We start from the raw sequence: 27034 nt of genomic DNA on the forward strand, positions 1-27034 counted from the left end.
ATGAAGCAATCTATCCTATTCTAAAAGAATCAATCTTTTCTGGCAAAGCATCAGAAAGGCATGATAAACCACTGGCTTCTCCCTATTGCAATCTCATTTAGTACTTTATGGGTCTCTTTTTGGTTTCTTGAGAATTTATTGTTTTGATTGATTTATATCTGAGGATATTATATCCCCAGCGAGATCGCAAGATACTTGTTGGAGATAGTCATATATGTGCTGCTTTTATGCTTTTTTATAATGTTCGACCTGTGCTAATAACATAGTAGATATTCAATGGACACGTATTCTAATTGAATTGGATCAACTTAGTTCACAGAGGCTGAGCTCACCACTATTAAGGATGCCTCTCTATCCGCAACACAGCGCCGAGCATGGGCACAGGGGGAGATTACATAATGCATGCAAATGAGACGAAACATTAGTAAGAGCATTTGGTTAAAATACTTTACAGCTGAATACACACAAACACAGATAAAGAACCATCATTTGCGAACCTTTTCTACTGATCCTAAAACAAATTAAACTTCTACAATACAGGCCTGAAATGTAGGTAGTCAATTACTTACATATTTCCTTGATTTGTCATTTTAAAGCTCATGTTTTGCAAATGGCCAAGAGTTAATTTAATTTCATATTTTTATAGCCATACCACATCTGCCCTGGGGTCAATAAATATTCCATCACAGTGATTGTGCTTACTGATTAAGTGCTTCTCTGAGCTATTACAGAAACCACTCTCCTGTCACAAACCACCATATCTTATAGGTCTTATACCTGAACAGCACTGGACATTCAAATGATCCGAGGCACTGGCCCACCCAAATGCCTCAGAGCCTGTCTACAAGTTTGATAAATTACCTGAGAATATTTTTGCCACCTTGCCCAAATTGGTTTGGTTGTTCTTTGTAAATATAATTATGGTACTATTGCTATAATGTGTTACAATGAGTGTTAAAAGCAGAATTCTTATGAAAAACCATCATGTTACTGTGTTACTAAACTTAGAAAAGTTGGCTTGAATCCTATTTTGATAGTTTCAATAATATTGATTATGGGCTAAGAAAGTAAATATTGCGGATAGACTTCATCTTTCATCATGTTAAACGGACCAGGATTTTACTAATGAAATAATACCATTAGAATTTTAGAAAATACTTTATTGTTATAGTGTAATACTTATTAGGAAAATCATCTCATGGACGACCTATGTGCAATTTGAACCACAACTTGAAACTAAGTTCAGTTCCAGTTAGCTCTGATTGTGCCTGTAAGACTATATGTATGTAGGCCTTTCAGGCTCCTAAGGAGTCTTAAATATAGCAAATTGAATTGGTTAGTACATAATTTTATATGCTATTACTGTTCTGTATTTTTGGTTAAAGGCCCTACTATTCCTTGAAGTTTTAAAATGGAGAACTATTGAAAACATAGTAGAACATGGAGAATCCCAGGACCACTGAGCCTCTGGCTGTACTGACAGGTAGGGTGTTAGCCCTGCAAAGTGAAGGTTTTTTGTTTTGTTTTGTTTTGTTTTGTTTTTTCTGTAGCCAGTCACTAATGGGAACATTTCATGGCAAAGTTTTATACCCAACCATTGAATGAATACTAAACCCCATTTAAAGTATTGTTAAGTATTTAAGAAAGATACTAAAAAGTCTTTTGTCTTCTATAATTGCGATGTCTTGAAAAGCATGTGACTTATACTATTTCTCCCTGCATGAAATTTTCAGGTTTATGACATTGACATGACATAAAAATTATGTAGCACAACTAAAATTTTGTTTACAATGGTGCTTATTTCAAACTTCATCACAAAATCGATTTTAGAAAAAAATTCTCCACTTTTTTTGTTTGCCTAAAGTTAGATACCTTTCAAACTGAAGCCATTGTCTATACATTATATATGATGGCAAATGTGTGCATTAGGAGCGTCTGGGTGGCTCAGTCCGTTAAGTGTCTGACTCTTGGTTTCAGCTCAGGTCGTGATCTCACAGTTCGTGGGTTTGAGCCCCATGTCGGGTTGTATGCTGCCAGTGCAGAGCCTGCTTGTGATTCTCTCTCTCTCCTTCTCTCTCTGCCCCACCCCTGCTTGTACCCTCATGCTCTCTCTCTCTCAAAATAAATAAACTTAAAAAAAAAAAAAAGAAAATCTGTGCCTTAAAATCTGAAAGCATTTAGTTATTCATAAATCATTTGCTAGGGACTCTTGCCATATAGACATATTTAAATGATATCATTGTATGGGGACTATTTATATATTGCTCTAAATGAAAGATGAATTATTGGTATATAAAACAATAAATGAATTCATAAATGTCTAACCCAGAATGGCTCAGGAAAAACAATTCCAAAAGCTCAGAGGGCTAAATTTCTGCAGTGTAGACTAGGAGTAGTTACATCGTTCGCCCCTATAAGACAGATAGGTTCAAAAGATGTAGCGGTTAGTGAAAGAGAAGGGAGAATTAGCATCATGCGGTCAGCAATTACGTATGCGAGAAACAAGGGTGTGTGAACTAGTCACACAGGACAAATTCATATGAATCTCAGAGGTAAACTGTTATCTACCAGGATTTAAGACTGGGTTAAAATTGTGGAAAAATGTGAAGACTTTTGCTATAACTTGATCATCATAATATATGTAGACTTATCTAAATTTCTGAGATAATTTATTCTTTTTTTGAGATAACTACTTATCAAAGCAAATCACTGTACAACTCATTAGCTAGAGCAACACAGTGTAAATATAAATGACTCTGAAATGAATCAGAAGAGGGGCGCCCGGGTGGCTCAGTGGGTTAAGCGTCTGACTTTGGCTCGGGTCATGATCTCTCTGTTTTTGAGTTTGAGCCCCGCGTCGGGCTCTGTGCTGACAGCTCGGAGCCTGGAGCCTGCTTCGGATTCTGCGTCTCCCTCTCTGCCTCCCCACCTTACACTCCCCCACGCCCCGCTCCACTCATGCTCTGTCTCTCTCAAAAATAGACATTAAATTTTTTTTTTTTTTAATGAATCAGAAGACAGTTGACTTTTTCAGCTGAAAGTAGGCTTATGAGGATGACTATAAAGGATTTTCTGGACAGACTGTGCGGAATCGGTTTAGGTATAATTTACACCTATGTGAATAAAAACGCTTGGCAGCAAAGTGAGATGCCAGACGAGAAATCAATCAGTCCTTGTGTCTGGCCCATGGGATCTGTTTAAAAAGTGGCGGAGGCAAAGGAAGGAAGAATAAGGTCCCGCATGGCTGCCTGGTGCTGCAATCTGTCACAGATGACCTCTGACCCACGGTCGGGAAGGTGTTTCAGAATGGTCAGGGACGTCGGGGCACCTGGGTGGCTCAGTCAGTTAAGCAGAACGGTCAGGGATGTCAGAGTCAGCTTCCTGAGCGCATGTGGGATGGTTGGGGAGAACTCACCGGAGGAGCAGGACAAGTCTGTAAGTGAGAGAGTCTGCGGTGTGGCTGTGGGCAGGGAGGACAGGAGCGAGGGGAAGGGGTTTGCAAAAAGCAGTGTGAAAGGCTCGGGGGGGTCTATGCAGGTGTGAAGGCCCCAGATCAGCAGGTGGTGACAGAGTCGGTGAGGCTGGGCTGGGGTCGCCGTCAGGTAAGAAGTGGTTCAGTTCAAAAGCACCACGGGAGGGAAAAGCGTGAGGAGGCTTCTGGTGTGCTTTGCCTGTGAGCCTGTGAAGCATTTACCTCTGGCACATGGGCAGCTAAGTTCTGGTTTCCAGGCTGAGTATGAGGGAAACATAATAAGAGATATAAATTATTCAGTTAATAAGAACATCTCTTTTTGCAATGTGGCAGAGAAGGCTTTATTCAGCTTAATCATCAGCTGTATTTGCAAGCCCTTTTAAGAAATATATTCAAAGGATTAGTTACCGGCATTCAGTACAGAGCAAGCATGAAAAAGTGAGGAAAATAAATCCAGTAAGTGTTTTTGGAAATAAGACCAATTTTCACGTAGCACTGCATTGTAATTTTGGGTGGGGGCTTGAGAGGCTTGGCATCATGGAATTTTTCCCTCAGAAGTTTTGTATTGTGTCCCTGTGACAGCAAAATAATATCAGGTCATCTATTGGCCAGCAGAATTCCTTTCGCTTCAATAGAAAAATCTTATAGCAGATTTCCCCCGACTGCCTCCCCCCTGGAAATAATCCCCCCCAAAAAAACAGGTTACCCCATTTTTTTCTGACTTACAGATCTGAAGAACAATGGAACTAAAAACAATTAATTGGAAAGGATATTTTGATTTCACTATAAAACACTAAAAGAATTGAACTTTAAAATATCCTAACTGTGCAAATGGAGACACCTGTTTGTGAAAATGAAGTGAAGACAAAAACCAGCCCCTGATGATGGTTAGAAGGTACCTTAGTTGGTTAGAGCCACTGTTGGTTTTAAGTCTTAGGTAAAGGAGAAAGAAACTGGAGAAAAATAAGTTTTAATGCCTCCAAGGCTATATAACCCAAGAGGCTAAAAACCATGGTGGAGGGGCTGTCTGTCAAAGGAAGAGAGCAGATGGCCCACTACAGGCTTTCTAGCTATCTCTTCTGACCATTGTCATGTCTACCCACACATGTCAACTGTGATGATAAACATCAGCCTCATCATGAGTAAATGAAACTTTGAAGCAAAAAAGAATTTTTTTTTTCTTAATTCTTCTTTTCCGCCTTCAGAATAGAGGTTTTTTTTGTTTTGTTTTTGTTTTTGAGTGTTTGGTGTGGTGCCAGTTGTAAGACAGATAGCCAGAAGTATCACAGGACATTAATACCAGGGTGAGGAATGAATTAAAGAAAACTGTATAAACTTAGAAATCTTGCCTAGGAAAAGTTTAGGTGGTACTATTTGGTGTTCTTGGCCAGCCAGCATTTTCCTAACAGTTGGTGCCATACAACTGTTCCTCCCATAAAAAGTCATAATTAATTTTTTTCTTCAGCCTTTTAAACAAATACTTCTAAAACAAATACGTAAAAAGGTTTCTCTTAGTCACAGATAGCTTAAAAAATGTGATGAAGACTATTGACTCTTCTCTTAAGAAAAGTGTACAAATTCATGCCTACATAAAATTCCACATAAACTTTGGGGATTGTGGATACCATAATCTAACAATCTAATTTCTTAACTTGTTCGATTAATCTAACAAGTTAAGAAATTCCAACCCTGGATAAAAAGACAGGTTTCCTTATCCTATTTTTATTTAATATGATTGCTGTTGTTGTTGTTTAGACACACTTGTTTTGAAAGTGATACTTTTTTACTGTCTCTACGGTTTTTTTTTTAATGTTTTATTTATTTTTGAGGGAGCGCAAGTCAGGGAGGGGCAGAGAGAAGGGACAGAGGATCTGAAGTGGGCTCTGTGCCAACAACAGAGAGCCTGATGTGGGGCTTGAACTTACGAACTACAAGATCATGACCTGAGCCGAAGTTGGACGCTCAACCAACTGAGCCACCCAGATGCCCCCTTTACTGTATACAGTTTTAAAATCTCTAGAATTAACTGACAGAAATCTCCAAGTTACCCAGAATTTAAAATATTCTCGTAGTAATGTATGCATGTTATTATTACATTTTTATAATAAAGTAAAATTACACTATTATGAAGTAAAACTATAATATTATGAAACTACAATAATTACAATTTAAAATGTAAGGATTTTGCTAGAATTCTGAATGCAATTCAATACAAAGCTATCTTGGGTGAGTACGGTGTCCATGGAATTTCTCATAATAATGTAATTCCACTGAAGAGCTTTCCATGTAACATGGGTCTCTTTAGTTTTACTTATGCTCAGTGAAAATTCCGTTAAATAATATAAATCATGCCAAAGGATTTGAGTTATCTGCTCAGAGGAGTTCTTTCCCCTTCAAAATTAAGAGGAAAAGCTAATGACTGTATCTCTCCCTGGATTGGCTTACCGTATGTATCCTTTTGGACTTGAAACATGTCAAATGCTAAAGCAGATTGTCTCTAAAACCACAGTTGTCATGGGTAATATGATCAGTTTGTTTGTGTGGCATGGTGTCTAGGAATGGTCTCTATCCATTCATTTGTTCTTTCAAGAGCTTGTCTGCAGAACTCTTTCACTTTGCGAATTTCTCTCCCTACCTCCTGATATGCTCACAATTTTGAGTCCTAATCCGCGTGTGTGTAACGGATGGAATGCATCTTGGTGAGTCATACCACATTTAAATTGCTATAGATGAAACTTAAAAAAAAAATCAAGTCTATAGGTTACTCACACAAAAGCTTTGAAATAGCTTGCCATAAAGATGTAAATTACATCTTAGACTAGTTTTTTGCGTGACCCTGGTCTCCTCGTTGATGATGAGATGCCCTCTTAGACACAGCAGGAGAGAAGACCACATGCTACATGTTTCTCTGAGGAAAATGTGATAAGAGTGGGGGGCAAGAGCCTGAAAAGGGAAGAGGATTGAAAAGTCAATCCAGACTACTTGGAGTAGGAAACATTAACGTAAAAAACAAGAGAATTTGTTTTCCTGCTGAATTTCGTGGCAGATAGACAGATGACTGCAGAAAATCATCATAGTTGTTTTGTGTCTCCATCTTCCAAGACATGTAAGGTTAAGGTGCTTGGCTGTAGGCCCACAGTCCCCAACTTTTGTGGGTATAAGTTCCTTTTCACTTTCTCCAACTGTTGAGCTGGGAGGGAGAGAGGAGCTAGAGACACCAGTTTGCTGCTGCCTGGTTTCTACAAAGGAAAGGGACAGCGTTTAAACCCCAAGGTACTCAATATTCCAAGAGAGAGCAGCATTGAACCTCTGGGTCCGCATGAATTCAACCCAGAATGCTAAGGTGAAGTTGTGGATGAAAGAGATCACTAACTCGAGGCTGGACTCCTTGAGGAACTAGGAATGAGGCGGCTCAGGAAGGATGAGTTTCAGCAGTGGAAAAGGTGTATTGGTTGTGTGTAGGCCTTGCCAACTCAAGTGCCTACCCAGGGCCAGGAATGTACCCAGAATGGGTAGATCAGGTCAGGCGTTAGATAAGAGGGAATAGTGAGAACCACAGTAGGATGGAGAAGGCATGTTCCCCCTAAAGGCGGCCAAATTAAAAATAAAATAAACCCCGTGGCAGGCCAGCCAAACGTATCTATAGTTACAAGGCCGTGGGCCGTCAGTTTGCTAACTCTGTAGATCCAGAAGCTGGAAGTGAGAAAAGGGTCGTCGGCTGTGGGCTTGGTATAAAACTGGGGCACAGGGAAAGGAAGCATAGTCTGGCAACTCCAGGCCTCAGGGGACATGAGGAGACCCTTAACTTGGGTGCAAAATTGAAAGGAGTGACAAAAATTCAGTACCTGGGGGGAACCTGGGTGGCTCAGTCAGTTCAGTGTCTGGCTCTTGATTTCAACTCAGGTCATGATTTCACAAACTTTGAGATCGAGCCCTGTGTCAGTCTCCACACTGAGCATGGAGCCTGCTTGGGATTCTGTCTTTCTCTCTCTTTCTCTTTCTGCCCCTCCCCTGCACATGCACTCTCTCTCTCTCAAAATTAAAAAAAAAAAATTCAGTAATTGAGACAAACATTATTTTCATGCAATCTTAGAAAAAAAAAATCAAAATCAATGTCCCCCCCAAAATCCATACAGAACCAAATGCCAAAAATTTAAATAACATGACAAGTCACACTGAAGACCAAGGAAAAAGGAAAAAAAATGTATCCTGGATTTTTTAATGAAAGCAAACCCATCAGTAAAATTTCCCAAATCTTCTTTTTCCTGAACTCATTTTCAGTGGCGAGAATAGCTGTGTTAGACAATTTCCCCTTGACTAACAATGATCACAAAGAAGACAATTTTCAATTAAGAGGAAGTAAGATTATAATAAATTCTGTTTGTGTAAATAAAATATTGAAATGTAATGTTGGTTTTAATGCACCTGCTTTTTAAACTTTCCAACATTTTAAAAATGACTTCAATGTTCTAGAAAAAATTAACAATACATAACAACATATATATACGGGCACGTATTTTTGTTTCTCTCTTGGGCTCCAGTTGGCTTGACATGCTACTGTGGTCTGGCACCTTAATCTTGTAGGTCTCCTTTCCCGAGGAGCATACAGAATACTTGAGAAATATCAAGCAAGGGATTTGACTGGTTTTATTCTCTATTTTTCCATAGAGTAGACAGTAATTTACTTGAATAAAAAAATCTAGGAGGGAATTACGTAAGAATCAATCCCCTTACATTGAGAAATCATTTATATTTTATTGGGTGTCATAATGGTTCTTTCATTATTTTTTTTCTCTTCACTCGTTGGATAAAGGTACTAAAATTTCTACTAACTTAAGGGAATGGTGTCTTATGTTGATTTTAAAACACTACCAGGATAACTGGAGTTGACCGTTGAAAATGGATGACCAAATAATGGAAATTGCTGATGGGTACTTATAATGGAGTTTTGTAATATAATTATCCATCTCATTGTTAAGACTTTGAATTTCCATAATTTTTAAATAAACAACTTAAGAATTTTTAGGAAATATAAAAGTCAATCTTTACCTCCCCCCCCCCCCCCACCTCCTGTTTCTGTAATAATCAACCTCTTCTCTCTGCCCCTCCTGAGGATGCTGGGAAGGAAGTACCTGGCAGCCATGTTTGTATTAGGCGACTCCATTTCTCTGGCCACAGCTGATTGTTCAGGAGAATAACTGAACTGAGCTAGGCCAATTAGGCACTTCCTCCTGCTGGGGAATTTGAATTATATGACACTGAATGTCCCAGTCAGGCAGTAGTGTTCCCCACAACCCCAGACACAAGTTCATGCATAACTGGCACCAGACAGTGTCACAGGAATCCACAGACAACTTGAAGCAATGAGAGGATAGAAGCTAAGAGAGAACGAGGCTGACTCACAGAGGACAGAAGGAACTAGGTGGCATCTCAGATGGGGAAAAAGTAGCTAACTGGTCATTCCCCTGTTCCCCGAAGGCCTGGCTGTACCACTGGCATTTCAGTGATACAAGATTGCCCTATAGTCTCATAAGGAGGACCCTTTTACCAGAGATCTTAACAGCATTATAGTCCCTACCTGTGGGTGCAAGTTATCCAAAATTGTCACCCAGATTCGGACACACAGTGTGGTGTCTGACCAGGGGAGTGAATATTTCCACTGTCCTCTGTGGTACTCTGATGGAGAATATGATTTTGAATCTAGGAAGGTGTCATATATATATTTTTTTTTTAATTAAAAAAATTTTTTTTTTCAACGTTTATTTATTTTTGGGACAGAGAGAGACAGAGCATGAACGAGGGAGGGGCAGAGAGAGAGGGAGACACAGAATCGGAAACAGGCTCCAGGCTCCGAGCCATCAGCCCAGAGCCCGACGCGGGGCTCGAACTCACGGACCGCGAGATCGTGACCTGGCTGAAGTCGGACGCTTAACTGACTGCGCCACCCAGGTGCCCCGAAGGTGTCATATTTTAAGAATGTTGCCAGAAGATGGGGTTCAGGAGTCAGGTTATCTCAGAAAATAGAGGCAGTGGAAGCTACTGCTGGAGCTGTGGATCTGGAGTCAGACAGACTTGGGCAGGTCATTTAGTCTCCCTTGGCCTCCGTTTCCTCATGTGTAAAATGTGGACATTAGTAAAACCCATCTCCTAAAGCTGGTGAAAATTAAGTGTGGAAATGTACGTAAAGTACTTAGTATAGTACCAAAAAAAGCATTTAGTACAAAAAAAATGAAATGCCTGGAAAGCACAGGCATGCTTTGCCCAAAGCAAAGAACAGGGTAAGGAGAACATTAATATGAAAACTGCCATCAGCTGATAGCATAACAGACTCACAGAGAAGAATATGGGATGTTGGCTGGCCGTCCTAATGGAACACATGAGCGATCGGTGCGGTATTGATGGGATTGGTCCAGAAAGCATACTTTGTATTCTAAACCTTTCTTACCATTCTGCGCTGCTGACATTTATTCATTATTCTGCCTTCCTTAACTTAGACATCTTGATTGCATGGAGCAACAGAGATGACTTTGCTCCTTCCTCTACATGACAGCGAGATAAATTCTCCTGAGTCTCTAACATATGTACAGCCACAGCTGTGAAAGTAGGCTCTGACAAATGATTGATTAGGTTATTTCATAATAGAAGGGTCGAGATTATCCTCCTGAAGCAACGGGAACAGCATTCACAAATGCCAGGGAAAATATTTAGGGCGTCGCTTTTGCTGTCTTTTCAAAGCTTCTGGCTTAGACCTCCGCTTATCTGACACTGAAGAACAATGTGACTTTTTTAGCAACAGGGTATCTGTTCCCACAGTAATAGTCGGGTAACACACCTCATTTTGGTTCTATTTATAAATTAGTAGGAAAATCAAACAATATGTTCAATTATCAAATATGGAGAGAATAGAAATTCCTAAAAGTAGGTTGCTGTTTTCTTCTTAAACCAACGGACAGACTTTAACAAAAACAGCAAAAAAAAAAAAAAAAAAAAAAAAAAAAAAGTAAACGGAACTCGTAGAACACTGAAGTTTCCTTTTCACTTCTCAGTGTAGAGAATTTTTGTTTCTTGGGTCTGGTAATTTCTTGGGAGGCTAATTCTTTATAATGGAGCCTATATTGGGCTGATTCATAGAGTGTAGCCTGCAGCTCTCAGTATTTGATGAGACTTCTCACCAGAACGTGGAGTGTAAGTATTTAAAATGCAAAGGTCACCATTGTGAGAGGCCATTATGTGGAAAATGAGACTTAACAATGCCCATTTTTCACAATAGGCAAGATGGGGAAACAGCCTAAATATGGATCAGTGGAAGAATGGAGTAAAGAAAGTGCGATATGTACATACAATGGAATGCTATTCAGTCTTAAGAAAGAAAGAAATCCTGTCCCGTGAGACACGGATGAACCTTGAGGACATTATGCTCGGTGAAATAAGCCAGCCACAGAAAGACAAATCTTGCACGATCCCGCTTACAGGAAGTATTTAAGACAAACTCAGAGAAGCAGAGAACAGGAAATGGGTTGCCAGGGGCAGGGGCGGGGGGGTTGGGAGGGACGTGGGTTGCTGTTCAACAGGTATAATGTTTCAGTTAGGCCACATGAATAGTTCTGAAGATCTGCCCTGCAACATTGTGGCTATAGTTAAGGATACGCTTTAAAATCTGTTAAAAGGGTAGATCTCATGTTAAATATTCTTACTACAATCAATCAATCAATCAATCAATAAAAGCAAGCCCAAAGTGCAATAATGTCATTCCACCTTTTGACAAAATGCTATAAAGGGCAACACACTCTCATCATGGAACACACTGCAGGTCAGATGAAATAAACTTTAATCCACTCCTAAAAAAATGTGTTGTGGAAAACAACAGATTTCCTTTTCCCCATCAGAAGTAGAGTTGGAAAAAGGATACTATTTTAAAATAACAACTTCTACATATCGAGGGGTTACTATGTAGCAGGCCCTACACCAGACTCCTTGTATACAGTATCTTCTTCAAACTTCACAGGGGATGAATGCCGTTATTATCCCCATTTTACAGATGAAAGACTGAGGCTCAGAGAGGGAGAATCATTGGATGAAAGGGCTTACAATAATAAGGTCTTGAAAGGAAAAGCAATTTCCAATTGCTCTTCTCCTAGTCTCTCTTAAGCCCACTCCAAGAAAGTCTCCGTACCCACAACCAATTCCAGGATGACTTAGCACAACTCATCATACACTTGCCCCGTCAGCAGTATTTGTGCACTTAACCATCTCTTCCTTCTCCGTATACTTTCCTTGCTGGGCTTTTAGGGTACCACATGTTCCTGGATTTCCTCCTCCTTTAGTGGATGCTTCTTTTAGTCTCCTCTGCTGGTTCCTTCTTTTACTATCGGGATGCTCTTGGGCTCAGTCCTCGGGCCTCTTGTTTTCTCAGTACTCATGCCCTGGTGATCTCATTCAGTCTCTTGCCTACGAGAACCATCTGTAGGCTGGTATCTCCAACCTGGACCCTTTACCTGAATGCCAGGCTCCTACGTTGGACCAGTTACTCCACCCCTGCATGCGGATATCTCATAGACACCTCAAACTTACTATGTCCCAGTGGAACCTCTGATTTTCCCCCAGACCTGCTCTACCCAAAGTTATCCAGTCTGTGTGGGCAAAGGCTGGCAAATTCCATCCTCCTCAGGTGCAAAGATTCAAGACCTTGGAGTCAGCCTTCACTCTTCACTCTCCCTCACGTCCCCCAGGCAGTCTGGCAGGCAGTCCTGTTTTCTCTATTTTCACAATAAATCCAGAATCCGATTTCTCCTCACCTCTGCTGCTTCTACCCTGCCTTGAGCACCATCATTTCTCACGTAAATGGTTGCAAGAGCCACCTAACTGGCTGCCTGGTCTCCTTTCGCCCTAGCATAGTTTGTTCTCCCCTGAGCTGCCAGAATGATTCAGTTAGACTGCGAGTTAAATGACAATCGCGGTAGCCTTGAAATTTCCCAATGGCTCCCATTTTTATTGGGAGTAAAAGTTGAAATCCTTGCGGTGTTTGCAGGGACTGCTGTCATCTGGCCACTGTCACCTCTGACGTCCCCTCTGCCTCCTCTGTGCCTGCCTTTCTCCCTCTCCTTTCCACTGGCTTCCCTGCTGGTCCTCGAGCAGCCCCAGCATGCTTCAGTTTTAAAGCCTTTACACGATGCTCTCTCTGACAGGAATAGTCTTCCCCCTTCAAAGCTGTTCGGTCTTCTCAATGAGGATCCTTTGACTACCCCAAATAACGTGGACTCTGCTCCCCGGATCCCTGCTTAGTGTTGCTTAGTTATTTACAGAATCTCCTTCTGATGTATATAATCTAAGTTTTTTTTTTTTTTTTTATTAAGTTTTGCCTCTCTCTGGCAAGATTTTAATTCTCAATAGTTTCAAATACAGCTCTGTGACTAGAACAGACTTGACACATAGTAGATACCCAATAAATAATCGTTCAATGAATAACAGTGACAGGTTCTCAACACCTTAATTTGTGTTTCATGCTGATTCTCTGGGGATTATGTAATGAAACCAACTATCTCTGGTCGGCATGGATAGTGGCAAAACCGTGGAAAAAGAAAGTGATCGAACTTCAGTTTCCCTGCATATAATAAACTCCTAGTATTTTTAGTTGCTATTATAATTATTGTTATCATATTTCATAGGGGCTTTCAAAAGATATTACCTTAATTCAAAGAAATTTCGCTAATGAATTAATTTTGCATATCACAATCAGCTGATGAAGGAGATCTTTTTAGCAGAGGTATGAAAATACCCGTTTGTCTTTCTTTTTTTTTTTTTTCAATATTTATTTTTGAGACAGAGAGAGACAGAGCATGAACGGGGGAGGGTCAGAGAGACAGAGGGAGACACAGAATCTGAAACAGGCTCCAGGCTCTGAGCGGTCAGCACAGAGCCCGACGTGGGGCTCAAACTCACGGACCGCGAGATCATGACCTGAGCCGAAGTCAGATGCTTAACCGACTGAGCCACCCAGGTGCCCCCCGCCCTGTTTGTCTTTTTAATCATCTAAGCTTAAGGTTTCTGCTGTACAGGTGGGAAAAGGGATGTGGTGTCAGTCAGATGTCTGATTTTCTACAAAGTTTAAAAATATATCTCTTCAAGGATATGTTTTGGATGATCTTTAATAGTGCAGCTACAGGAAATCGTATTATAGAGATTATTTACTTGGGTATTAGTGTTTCCAATAGTCCCACTACTGCTGTAGCTGTATTTTATCTTTATTAATGGCTACCTCATATGTAGTGCTTGCTCTGTGCTGAGTAGTTTTCTTCCACTCTCTCCCTAGTCCTACCATAACCTAGGAATTAAGGATTAATTATTATTCTCATTTCTTTGCTCAGACCGACAGAGAAGTTAAGAAGGTTGCCTCATCACATAGCCAGTGATGGAGTTGAACTGAAACCCGCTGTTTATCCTTACAGCTTATGCTCTTAACACTATATCGTGTTGCAGGAACCAAGAAGAGGAACATTTATCTTCTAAATGATTAATAAATGCCAGTAGAATGACACTATGAGAGCATTTTACATATAGGGAAATAAGGGTTTACTTCCTAACAGTCTGGATATTAAAGACTGACGACTCTATGTTCTGAAATAAATTTTAAGAGGTAGAAATGGATCAAGTTTCAGTGAAAATGAATATTGAGGTACAAAGGAGTAAATGCTGGATGAATTAAAATACATGTTCCCTGCCAAAATGAATTGTAATTGCTAATTATGTTATATAGGTAACTGAGGTAAATCAAGGCACTCAAAGGCCTGACATAAAAAATATTTCTGTGAAACTTAAAAATACTTTGAGCACTGAGGTGGTTTGCAGAGTATTCAGTGGTAACCAATTCATCAATACTTAGAGGGAAGAAATGTTAGCACATGATTTCTGGATTAAAAATCTGTGTATATTATATATATAATTATATTATATATATTATATTATATATTATATTAATATTATATAGAATATATTATATAATATAATATATATATTATAATTATATATTAATTATATATTAATATATATAATTATATATAAAATTATATATATACTATATATGCATATTATATATATGCACATATATATTGGTTGGTTGTATATATATATATATATACACAACAATATATATATATTGTGTACATATACACAATATATATATTGCTTGATATACATTGGTTGATATGTATTTTTTTAATTAAAAGATACCTAGAAATCTCTTGATGAACTTAGTAGGGTTTGAAATAAGAAGATGGTTTCTTTCTCCTTTCCCTTCCTGCTCGGAAACTAACAAAGCATTTGGTTATATAAGAAGCCCAAATCAGAGGAGTTAGGGTCTCTACTGAGCACCTGTAAGAAGAGATTGGAAAGTGTAATGTACCACCCGGCAGTCTGAGGACTGGGAGGCCGCAGCAACTGCAGATTTTTGTCTCTCTTGCTGAAGAGGTATCTTTGTGGTCTCTGGAGAAAGCTCAGGTAGCTGTTTGTGGCTTTCAGGATCGTGTCCTGAAACGGGAGTTATCTGAATGGAAAGAGATGCTGTGTATATCCCAGGCACTGGGTTAGGGGGTGGTGAGCAAGGCCTTTTGAGCCACGATGGTACCTCAACAGGTTGGGACAACCGTGGAGTATTAAAGTGGACACTACTTCCTAGATCCTGGTTATGGATTAGTTTCAGTGTAGAAATTCGTCGAGTTTGAGAGTCCTGCGTGTAATCCTCTTGTAGAAATGGGGTGCTGGTGTCAGCATTTGATGGGGGGCCAGTGCTGGCAGCTGCTGGTAGTGGGTTAGTGATTTTTTGGGTATATGACACAGTTGTGTTAGATTCTTCCGAATACACAATTGTCTGGTTTGAGTCATCATTGGAATACATAGTTCCTTCAAGAGGTTTTCTGCTAGTAAAGTACTTCGTACAGGAGGGAGTTTGTGTGTTAGTTACTAGTTGATCTAAAATGTCACCCTGTGTGTGGCTGGTTATCAAGGAACTACAAAAGCTCTCTTTTCTGGGCGGTGGAAAGGGTGCCTGGATTGCCAAAAGCATCCGGAGAGAGAAATAATGTTGAAGGAAAAACAGAGAGAAAGTCAAAGTTAGTCATTAAAGAAACCAGCGTCAACCTTACCCTTAAAGAAAGTAAAACAATGTCATATTTCCTTATTATTCTACACATTTTGTTGGCTAGATTAAACGATCATTTTTGTTCCATTTAGAGTGCCTTGTAATTTATTATCGATAGTTGCCCTCTGGGAGAAAACGGTTTTTATGGAGAATACATTATGAAGTTTGACTCCATCTATATTCTTGAAAATTATGTTAAAAATGAACATGTGTTCTCTTCGCAAATTTTTTAGACCTTGGGATATATGCATAATTTTAGACTTTGAGGTATAGGTACCCTATATTTATTCACACTGTTTCGGTAACACTTTTAAGATTTGGGGCACAATTTTACTAAGATCTCCAGCACAAGGTTCTTTCAGTTAATGTAATGAACAGTTGCACAGCTCCTATTTATTGAATAAACGTGTGGCCGACCGCATAACTTCGAAATCAAAGCATCGGCTGGCAGCTTTTTATGAATTTAAGGAAATATCATAAACATTATGTAGAAAGTGATCGTACTTTTATGAACTGAGTCAGAAAAAAAGCCCCACAAAGCCCGTTTTGAGCTTAAAAAAACTTGTCTTCTATGTCGTGAGTTCAAGTTTGGCAAGGAATACAGATCCAAAAGCAAAAACACATTAAAGATAAAAGATGCATCTAAATATGCACATGTTGCTGGAGAAGAGACTGTAAAGCATATTTTTAACCATGTTTAAAATAACACAGTAAACAAGGCCGTGCAAGATTACCTGAGTTGGTGACTTTTTTTCTTGTAAGTTTGGTCGAACGCTTCTAAAACCTTTTGCTGCAAGAGAGGAATATGTAGCATCGCCGTTCAGTGTCTCTTGATTTCGATCATTGTAAGAGCTCCAAGCTTTTATTAAGGGAAGACAAATTGGATACAAAAATATCTGCATTCACTTTTAACATTTTTTTTTGGTAAAATTTATTTTTATTTCCAAAATAGAATTTAATTTCTTTCTAGAAATTAAATTTAGTTTCATAGACCTAAGTGTATATGCAATTGAAGTTTACGGTGAGGTCAACAATGTGACTACAAATATGTTAAAAAAAAAAACTCACAACAAATGTAATGGTCATTCAGAATAGCTTTTCTGTACCTGAGTCTGGTGACTGAGAATCACGTCCTAAAAGAAAAAGAAATGCTGAAATTAATACCAGGGTAAAAGAAATGAACAGTCTAGTAAAGATCATTTGGGAAAGAACCACAACCACTTTCTTTTTTTTTTTTGCAAACATGATCTCATTTCTAAAACTCGAAGTAAGTCCAATCTACTAAATGAGAGGTTTGTGCATTTATGTTTATTTCAATTAAAATATCATTCATTAAACATAATATGTAATTAACACATATAACAAACACTGATTTTTTCCCCTCAATAATGTTGCAACCATGTAATTTTATCTTATTATTGCCCAAGCTGGATATATGAATTTTTAAATACCAAATTAAAGGATCAAAAGGTATCTGGTTTGAAAACAATAACTGCTTCTCCAAGCATTAAATCAAGCCACGAGATACTTAGTTTTCACTGCCCTGGTGTTAGTAACCATACTCAAGTCCTATGTTAGATAGCAGTCAATTTTTTGTAGCCTGCATTTCATTTTTATATTTTAAGAAAGTGTAGGTGTTTCCACCATATTCTGCAATATTTTCAAATCGTTCTCTGGACTTTGAATTTTCTTCTTGTTGCCATTTTAAAAATCATTTTGTATTCAAATATGAAAGAGCTGTTACAGTATATTCCATTGTCTTGCAGAAAGCTATGGAAAACAAGTTCAGTATTAACATAGTTGGAAAATGGCTCAATGGCATATTTACTATGGGGTTTATTTGAATTATACATTCAAGAATACTCTGTAACCGAGGTACACTTGAGGTAATCAGTTTGTTCTTTTATACCACATGGCCAACTTCTCACAGAATCATAAAGCCTGAACTTTAGAAAGGACCTTAGGGGTCATCCAGCCTGATCTTCTGTCCAGTCCTGGATTCCTCCTCAAGGTTTCCCGAGACCATTATTAAATTGCTGTATTTCAATGCCTGATAGAACATGAATGTTACATGTGAAAAGGACTCTTCATTTTCTTTCTAACGCTTATGGGATACTTTGAAATCTAAACACATGAATTTGGAGTGATAAAAATGAATTGAGAAATGAGAGTTTGATTTTTAGATAAAATATTTGGTATAGACTCTTTCCAAATCAAAGGAACAAACATGTGACATAGCAGAGAGTACATTACCATGTCTCCAGCTCACGTGAGTTAGAGAAGACTGACAAATCTTCATCCTTTGTGATAGTTGCTAATTTAGTATGGAATTTATCTCCAATGAGTTCAAAATCATTTTGCCATAATAAAATGGCTACCGCAAAGAAAAGCAATAACTTTGAAGACTTACATGTGAAATGTTTACTACTAGATTCTGTTTCTAGGATTTAATGGAAGCAGAAGTGATTGAAATTCTCAATCACCTCATAAAGATGAGGACTTTATAAAGAAAACAAACATGGTGTAGCAACGAAGAGCAATCATTAGAAGTCTGCTCTGGGGCCCTCAGGGAGAGAGATGTAATAACCACCTGGGTGTCACATACTGTTTGTGGACAAGGAACAAGTTTTGGGACCTGGAATGGCAATGAAAAGGGAAGGAGCATTAATAATTATTATTTATATCATAATTATCTGTGTGAGCGTAGGGAGTTTATTTCACCTTAGTTTGATAAAACTGAGCTTATAATGAAGGGTGTGTGGGTATATGCCGGGGATGGAGGTGGAAGGAGTCAGATGCTTGGAAGTACAAGAGGTGTAGACACAGTGAAGGGGAGGAAGGTATATTTAGAGCAGATTTGAAGGATGCTTGAAATACACTTTGTCTAATTGGTCGTTTGTAGAGGGGCAATTCTGTTTCTTCTTACTGGTGACCATGCTGGAGATTATGGAATCTACGGGGGAATAAACATTAAGTGCAAGACTCACAAGATAGTCACTCTAGGTTCAACCAGAGGCTTCCCTCTTCCCCTGTATTGGGCCCAGGGACTTCCAAATGAAACTGTACGTATGCTACAGGAAATACGAGATATTAATAATGGCGAGCTTTTCAAACTGTACTCAAATTGAGTTCTACTCAATTGAACTCAAATGAGTTCTACTGAATAGCCCTGCTTACCATGGTAGACACAAGCGTGTAGAATTATGAGCAAGGAGAAAGGAGAAAAATGGCCATGGATTAAAACTTCAGGATGAACCCATATGTTAATGAGTCTTATGTTAACGATTAAAGTCTACTCTTAAGTGGGTGGTCTCTTAAGGATATTCAAATGTACAACATTTGTTTCTTTAAAATAAATCCAGCTGTATAAAGCTAATACATCAAGTCCTGATTTGCTATTTTATTATACTTTTTCAGAGGCACTGAAAGATAAATACCATCCCACGTGAATACTGTTCACCATAGCCTTGCTTTTACTTAATTTCTGCCAAGAAAGCTTAGGAAAGGGAGGGCAAGTGTGATTTGGAGCAGGTAACAGAAAGTGTCTTGGAACCATGTCAAATAAAGAGAATATAGGGTTTTTTTTTTTTTAAAGGTCTAGCATGTAAATGATTTGGCAGATTCATGGGGGAAATGGTTTTTGCCCAGTATCTCGAGCGTGATTCGTGATTGTTCATTTGTGAAAAAATAGAGCTTGAATTCCAGGGATCAGAAATTTTAGTTTCTAATGTTCTGTATAGTTGATGGTCATTGCTTCTCTGGAAATTAAAGAATGAGTAAATGGGACAGATTTATCATTCCCTGGCTCTTTTGCATGTGCATGTAAATAGGGTGTGTGAGAATGAAGAACTACAACGTCTCTTCTCTGGTACAACGAACACTCCCTGTGTCCAGGCAGAAGGTGGTGGACACCTGTCACAGAACTTGTTGAGGCATTCGTGGCTCAGTTCGGGGATTGGGCTGGATGTCCTCAAAGGTCCTTTCCAATTTGATGATTCCACCATTACGATGTTTATGTAGCTGTGTTTGTGGTACCTGTTATATCATAATCTCTCCCCTGAGGTTTTGTTTAAATTCCTTCCCACTGGTATGCTATATTAGACATTATAAACTATACTTTTGTGAAAATTATGATGACTTTAATTCTTATAGTTCCTTTCTTTAGAGGGTTCAAATGCTTTGCAAGAATTAATTAAACATATTAATTCAAGGCAACTAATTGAACGCCTACTGTGTCTCTAAGTGCTGTGATAAGCCTTTTTATTTATTTTCTTCATTTACTCTTATTTAATTTTGACAAATCCTTGTGAGTTTGGGAAATGATTATGTTCTCAGAGAGGTAGGAAGTGTCAAAAAATTCACTTTTTCTTGGTTTGTTTTTTGTTTTTTGGGTTTTTTTTTTTTTTTTCTAAGAAAGGAAACTTGAAGTACAAACAGATGGAATTTCCCAAGGGTGTATATATAATACACAGGTGGTGTTGGTAAGACCCAGTTTCTTACCACAGTGGTCCAGTCCCAAAGCATAACACCATACTGGTGTTAGACTGCCACACATTTTGGTAAAATAAAATGTCCTTTGAGAGGCTTATGGTATCTCTATAGTCTATAGCCAACATACTTATTGTTGTGGCTCTAGCTTAGGTTGAAAATCTCTGTGTGCTATGAATTGCCCATTGGGACATTACTTCTCCTAAAAGATAAAGAGAAAGGCACCGATTTCAAGGACAAATAGTTGATCTCTAGCAGCTCATACTGACTCTGTGACTGAGCGGGGAGAGAGAGAGGAGCTTAGAATCTTTTGCAGAGGTAGTCTTTTACTTAAAGGTTGTTTTATTTTAATAATACCTAATGTAGTAAGTACTTACTAATCGTCTTTTGATTCACAAAAAAACACTATGTCGAATTAGTTCTTGTGAAGGCTACCATATCATGTAAGAGGCATAAAAAGAGGCTGATTTCTTTCTTCAAAGCGTAATTAAAAGTTCCTTGAGAAAGGAATCATGTCTTATGTGTCTAATAAATACAAAAGAGATCCAGTTTTAATGTAACAATGAAAAGCAAAGTTCAGGGGACTTCATTCTCTAGAAATCTTACTCCTACTGATACAAAATTTAATTTTTTTTAATGTTCATTTATTTTTGATGGGGAGAGAGAGACACAGAGCACGGGTGGGGGCGGGGCAGAGACAGAGAGGGAGAGACAGAATCCGAAGTAGGCTCCAGGCCCCGAGCTGACAGCACAGAGCCCACCACGGGGCTTGAACCTGGGAATGGTGAGATCATGACCTGAGCCACGGTGGGAGGCTTAACCGACTGAGCCACCCAGGGGCCCCCTAATGAAAATTTTAAATGGTTGCGGCACCTGGGTGGCTCAGGTGGTTGAGCATGCAGATTTGGCTCAGGTCATGATCTCATGGCTCGTGAGTTCGAGCCCTGCATCAGGCTTGCTGCTGTCAGTGCATAGCCTGCTTTGGCTCCTCTGTCCCCCTCTCCCTCTCTTGGCTCCTCCCCCACTTGCACTCCCTCTCTCAAAAATGAATATTTTTTTAAAAAGTTTAAATGGTCCAGAGCCATTGCATACTCTTATTACTGAAGATTACTTCATATTCCTAAAGTCCTAAATCTTGTCCATTATTTGGATTCTGAAGCATTAAATATTTTCTCCTAAATTGAGTGTTATGAAATTGATGGTGTTCTAGTTTTGAGTCTCCAAAATGGCAATCTCTGTTTCAATATGCTACTATTCCGTTAGTAAACTTTTGTAAATCATAACAATCTGGCATTGTTAAAGTAGTGCCACATTCCCTAGATGGTACCCTCAGATGGTCCGCGTCTGAGCAGCTTGGGCCAGAATTTTACTTGGTTGAAATGCCGGTGGCATTTGTGGTTAGGCATTCCAATCACCTGCTGGCCCTGGAATTCTATTTATTTACTTATTTACTTAACCAATCAATCAATCAATTTATTTATTTATTTTCCTATTGCCCTTTCTTCCCTTTTCTCTCGGGTATCCCACATAAACTACACTTGAGTTTTTCTAACATTTTTCCACGCTCATATACACAGGAATAAACATGTACAAATACATACACGAAGATCTCTCTTAACCAAAATGATGTCATACTACATACTTTGCAATGAGATTTGCGTTTAAAAAATGTAATATATTATGGAACCACCTGGACCGGTATTTAAACTTGTACATTGAAATACACTTGTGACCTGGAGGTGGTGGTGGCTAAGAGTGGGATTCTGCACATGAAAGCTTGTTTTTTCCCTCAACATAGCTGAGTACTTTAGGATCAAGTGGCTTTAACCAAGGACATTCTCACTATAATTAACCACTAAATGTATGTGTATTAAAGGCACTGATATGCAGAGTATGAATTAAAATTATCTAAACGCTCTCAATCTCTTTCCAACTTCTCCCGAACTTACAAATATTATAAATAAAAAAACAAGGAACCCCCACCAACCAACCCACAATCAAGCCAACTAACCAACCAGCCAACCCACAAACCAGTCACAATAAGGTCTAGGCATATTTCAGGGCCTACAGACACTGGGGGTGCTGGGTTCACTTTCACCTTCCGCAGCAACAGCCCCTCTCAGGGCACGTTGTGCCCACAGGCTTAGGTAAGTCAGATAGACATTTGTCATCCAGAGACCCACCTCATTGGATGCTGACATATCACATTCTCAATGGCTTTCTGCAGATATTTATATCTGAGGGTACCAATTAATCTTATTCGGATCAAGACGTTTAAAATATGTATTAGAAGGGTCTTTGGTGACTGGATTAAAGGACGTTTTAGGGTCTTTTTCAAAACTATTATTCTATCATATTGTTTGCAACCTTTGGTGAAGAAGTGAATTCATAATGATTCAGTTTCCTGAAAATCCCTCTTCCTGACCCCGTGTCCCCACCACCCGACAGTTTTCAGATAAAAAGAAAACAACTAAATCATGTGGAAGTTATCTTAACTGAATATGATATTGCTTTAGTTCACGTGGAAAAAAAAAAACTGAATTCGTTATTAACACTTGTAGCTGTTACGCAACACATTTTTGTCAGGTGACTGTTGTTTTTAATTAGATTTTTAACATGCTTTTTGCAAGAGATCAGTTTCGTTTGGCTTTTTATTTTTAGAATAAAAACAGTCATAAGGGATAGGAGCTATTCTTGAGACAAGAAAAATAAGAACTCGTAGGGCATTAGAAAGGTATTTACAGCCACTTTCATCATCCACACAGGATAATTCTGGAAGGAGAGAAAGGTCAGATAAAGCCAGTAGATTGTGACATTCTGTGAGTTAGTGATATTATACCTGCAGCCAATAGGTTTGGAGAACTTTGAACTCTCTTCACAGATGTTAATGTAACAGACATGGCAGCACGTTTGCGAGCACACCCACCGCTATCTGAAAGCAAAAAAATGATATAGCAGAGGCCACAGCAAAGGAGAAAGCACATGCACTATCATGCATTTTCAGGTGGAATGTGCCAGACATCCATGAGGAAGATGAACAGCCAGAATGAGTAACCATGGGATACATCTGAACATTTCACACCCACCCCAAACTAAGACAAAACAGAACCAAACAACCAGGAGTCTGTTTTAGCAATAGATGCCAATGCTTTAGTGAAAACACAGATTTTACACTTAGTATATTAATGGTTTTCTTTAATGAAAACACAAATAGGGAGCTCAACTTCGTTTGTACCATTTAAATTCAATTAATATTAAATTTATAAGCAGTGTGAGTAGCTTTTGGAGTTATGGGCAGCCTGTATTTCAGGACAGAGACGTATGATATAGTATGTTTTGTATCCATCATTTAGGTTTTACTGTATTTTAGCTATTTATGGTTCCTAAAAGTAGCTTGAATCACTTCTTGAAGCAAAAGTTATTAACTGATACAGGCATGGTCTATTTGATCTATAGGACTCATAAAGAAACATGTATCATTTTAGAAATTCTCTGTCTTCCTATTTGGAATCAAAGGCAATATTGATATATACAGGATTGAAATGACCAATGTTTATGAAATTAAATTGCTTTTATACCTTTGAACAATATATATGATGATCTATATACTTACACTGTATGGAAATCACAACATGAAATAAAATAAGTGAAAATGCATCAGCTATTTTAACATGCTATGAGAAGTTCAGAGTAGCAAGACTTCTAAAATCGGAAGGTTCATGTTCTAGTTAGGAACAGATTCCAATTTCATTCCCACATTCCTTTGTATATGGAATGTGCAATAAATAGTTTTGCTCCTTCTCCGGGAATGAAAACAACTGAAATTGAATTCTTTTTGGAGGTTATAACAAGAAAAACAAATCCTATAACCACCAATGTGATAACATCATCATTGTATATTGCCACAGGCTAATCTCCTTTTTTTTCCCTTTCCTTTATTTCTTAGAGAAAAGGATGCACTTTGTTTATGGGAAGTGAGAGAATTTAAGAGAGCTTGGAAGTGAAACTTGAATTAATTATTGGCAAAACCGCAAGCAGTAAGATCAGTAGAATTTACAAGTGGTGGAATGATTCTCATATCCAGCTAGAATTTCTTGAATATATGTTGAAAATCACGATTTCCTAATGCAGATAATAACTAGAGCAGAAAAATGACGCAACAGAAGTGAAGTCAAATAAGTCAAAGGCCAAACATAGAGAGACACAAATGGTAGAAACACACAGTGCTAAAGATACCTTTAAGGGGGGCACCAAGAGGATTTTTGCAAATGGCAAAAATAAATAAATACATAAATACATAAAATCTACAAGAGAGGAGTGTTTCGGATTAAATGGAGGCAATGTCACTGAATGTGTGCTGTATAGCAGCTATGAGTGGTCTAAAAGGATCGTGTAGTCAAGCGTGTCGAAAGCGGACACTGACCTCCGGGAAGTTTTATCTTCTAGTTCTGTTAATTCTGAACATCTGAAAATTTCAAAATGAGGAGACTCGGGGTTACTCCTTCAGCGCATGGTTCCAAAACTGCGTGCTGAGGCGCCCCGGGCCCCATCAGGAGATTCACAAGGGCTTGGGAGGATATTTTGTGTTCTTGAGGAGAACACAGCGATCCCTATCAGACACTGCACGAAACTACTAGCCTGAGCGAGTCCCATTTGCAACGTAGTCAGTTGTGTGGTCTGCCTTTAGATGATATCACATCTTTGAAAAGCTGGGTTTTGGTGATCACTGCAGCAAAAAGCAAGGACCCTCTGAAAATAATTTGGGGCCAGGAAAAGAGAGTGGTGATGTACACTCTAATTCCATGGTCTGAGAAGTTTTGTGTGCGTCCAACAGGCACACACATCCCATTAATAAGTATATTAATGTGGTTATAAAGAATTTAAAAAAATGATTATTTTTTTTAAGTTAAAGCACATTGTTTTTTCAAATTGCTTCTCAGTTGGTAGAACATGGGTACTTATTAAGTTGTCTGCACCTACTGCTTAATAAATAGAACCGTGAAGTATTTCTTTTGGCTTGAGAGGATGGCTAAAAATTCCCAAGCTATCTCGGCACTATAAAACCAGAAAGTGTAGGAACCTCTGGGTTAAACTGTGTCTGTATTCTAAGCTAAGACGTACATAAAATGACGTGAGAATCCGTTTTTTATTCACCGTCTAATAAAGAGCTCCCCTTGAAAAGCTGAGGCATCTGTGAAATTGCTAGAACAGAAAAATCTATTGTGTTCTGTATCTACTTACTCATGTGTTGATACTTTCTGCTCTTCCTTGAAGATAGGTGTGAGATCTCAAAGTGAGGATGCTGTCTTTAGTACTGTGGCGTTTTAAACAAAAGGGTCCAGTCACTTGTAACCCACTTTGTATGCATAGGTTTGAATATCATATTTTGTATGCCTGTATGTGTGTAAATTCACCCAGGTAAGCAAAGTAACTTTGCAAATCAGCATTCTATGCAGAGCCACACTCACTCCTTTTAAATGAGAGCATGCTTTAGAGGGGGTTGCATTCATGTAACAGACTTGGAGTGATAACTTGGCTCAAGTACCCCAGAGACCTAAACAAACGCACGAATTTCTCCCTGCCTACTTTACTATTTAAGGATTGAATTCCAACACTAGGAAGATTAATTACTGCATGCGTTGTAATGAATATGGCATATTTAGTATGATCACATATTACACCTCCGTCATGAATAGGGTTATACTATAAAGGCAAATCAGCACTCCACAAAATGAAGGCTATTGGGAAGTTAGATTCAACTTTAATCCGTGAGGAGATGCCTGCAAAGAATTAATGAATATAACCTCCTCAAGTGGGCAGTTTGCTGGAGTGACAACTCTCACACCATGCCTTCTCCTGTTCAGCTGTGTTCTCTCTGTTCTGTTTGCTTTCTTCAATCCTTTTGCCTTGTAATATTTCTCCTTTCATTTCCCATGTCTAACTCTCCCACATCTGTCCCACATCTCCAACTGTCCAAATGCCTTTACTTGGTTCTTCTCTAGGGTTATCATCTCCCTTGATTTCTCAGCTTTCCTTATATGTTTTGACTGTCTCCAATATCCTCATCTTGCCTGTTACTCTCTACATTTATAACTGCATTTTTGGGGGCCGGCTGACCCACACTTTTCTGAGGTCAGCTAGAGCAGGTTTCTGCTAAAGGGCAACCACAGGATCACGGACAGAAAGACAAGTGTCCATATCTCTACACTTGATCTAGGGATCGGATATTGGTTCTCACCAATGGTTGTTAATCGTCCCTCAGAGCATTTTGCTAACACTGAGAGATGGCAACCAGGCAAGCCGCTTGATGTGAGAAAATATCTCGGGCCACCCTTTTCCCTTTGCCACGGAGTAACTGGCTAGCTTTCCAGGGGCCACTTGTGGAAGGAAATGGCATTATCTGTGAACACAGGTTCCAGAATTGCAGTGAGAAAGTTGTTTTTCAGAATCAGTTGATAGCCCATATAAAAGTGTCAAGGGGGCAAAGGTGAAAATAGAACTCAAAATATTTCTACTGTGGAAAGAAAATTCATATGTACCTAGCATGTGTCGTAAACACCGTCACAATTAACGTGTATCATTACATAATACAGAGTTCAGAGACCTCGGTGTTGTTAAAGCTATTTGGAGATACTGTTCTCATTCTAAAAATATAGTACTTATGACTTTATGTGTATTATGTCTAGAATAATTAAGCTGATCTCACATGAAGCTTTGGCACTCTGTCTGCTAACATCGTTAACGTGAAGTGTTTACAAAAGGGGGACTTTGAATATTTTCTACTGCAGCAAGTTGCCTATGAATTTAGCCTATTTTAAGTGAGAAATTACAAATGTATGCATCAAATGATACACTACTTTTTCCTAGGGCTTAGGAACTCCTGTTCATTTCAAGATATGATCATAGAAAAAGGGAGTAAGAGTAGATAACAAAACAGAAAA

General features: G+C 38.8%; 2 protein-coding genes across 40 annotated transcripts in view; one reads left to right on the top strand and one right to left on the bottom strand.

The window, feature by feature from the left end:
- CFAP96 (cilia and flagella associated protein 96) overlaps positions 1-27034 on the top strand; it is a 521342-nt gene that overhangs the window by 232481 nt on the left and 261827 nt on the right. The window lies entirely within an intron of this gene.
- Positions 1-27034, bottom strand: part of SORBS2 (sorbin and SH3 domain containing 2) — a 353761-nt gene that overhangs the window by 73980 nt on the left and 252747 nt on the right. For 12 of the 37 annotated variants that reach the window (XM_086703237.1, XM_086703221.1, XM_086703219.1 and 9 more), the window contains exons 4-8: positions 22933-23025; positions 16712-16738; positions 16340-16464; positions 14871-15512; positions 3695-3730 (exon numbers count right to left, since the gene is read on the bottom strand). In XM_086703237.1, the coding sequence (XP_086559363.1) occupies positions 3695-3730; positions 14871-15512; positions 16340-16464; positions 16712-16738; positions 22933-23025 (923 nt within the window). The remainder of the gene's footprint in view (positions 1-3694; positions 3731-14870; positions 15513-16339; positions 16465-16711; positions 16739-22932; positions 23026-27034) is intronic. The other 25 variants (XM_086703223.1, XM_025932860.2, XM_086703222.1 and 22 more) reach the window with 6 other exon arrangements.

The sequence above is a fragment of the Puma concolor genome, chromosome B1, assembly GCF_028749965.1.
Source record: "Puma concolor isolate L17-30 chromosome B1, mPumCon1.1.hap2, whole genome shotgun sequence".
Lineage (NCBI taxonomy): Eukaryota > Metazoa > Chordata > Mammalia > Carnivora > Felidae > Puma > Puma concolor.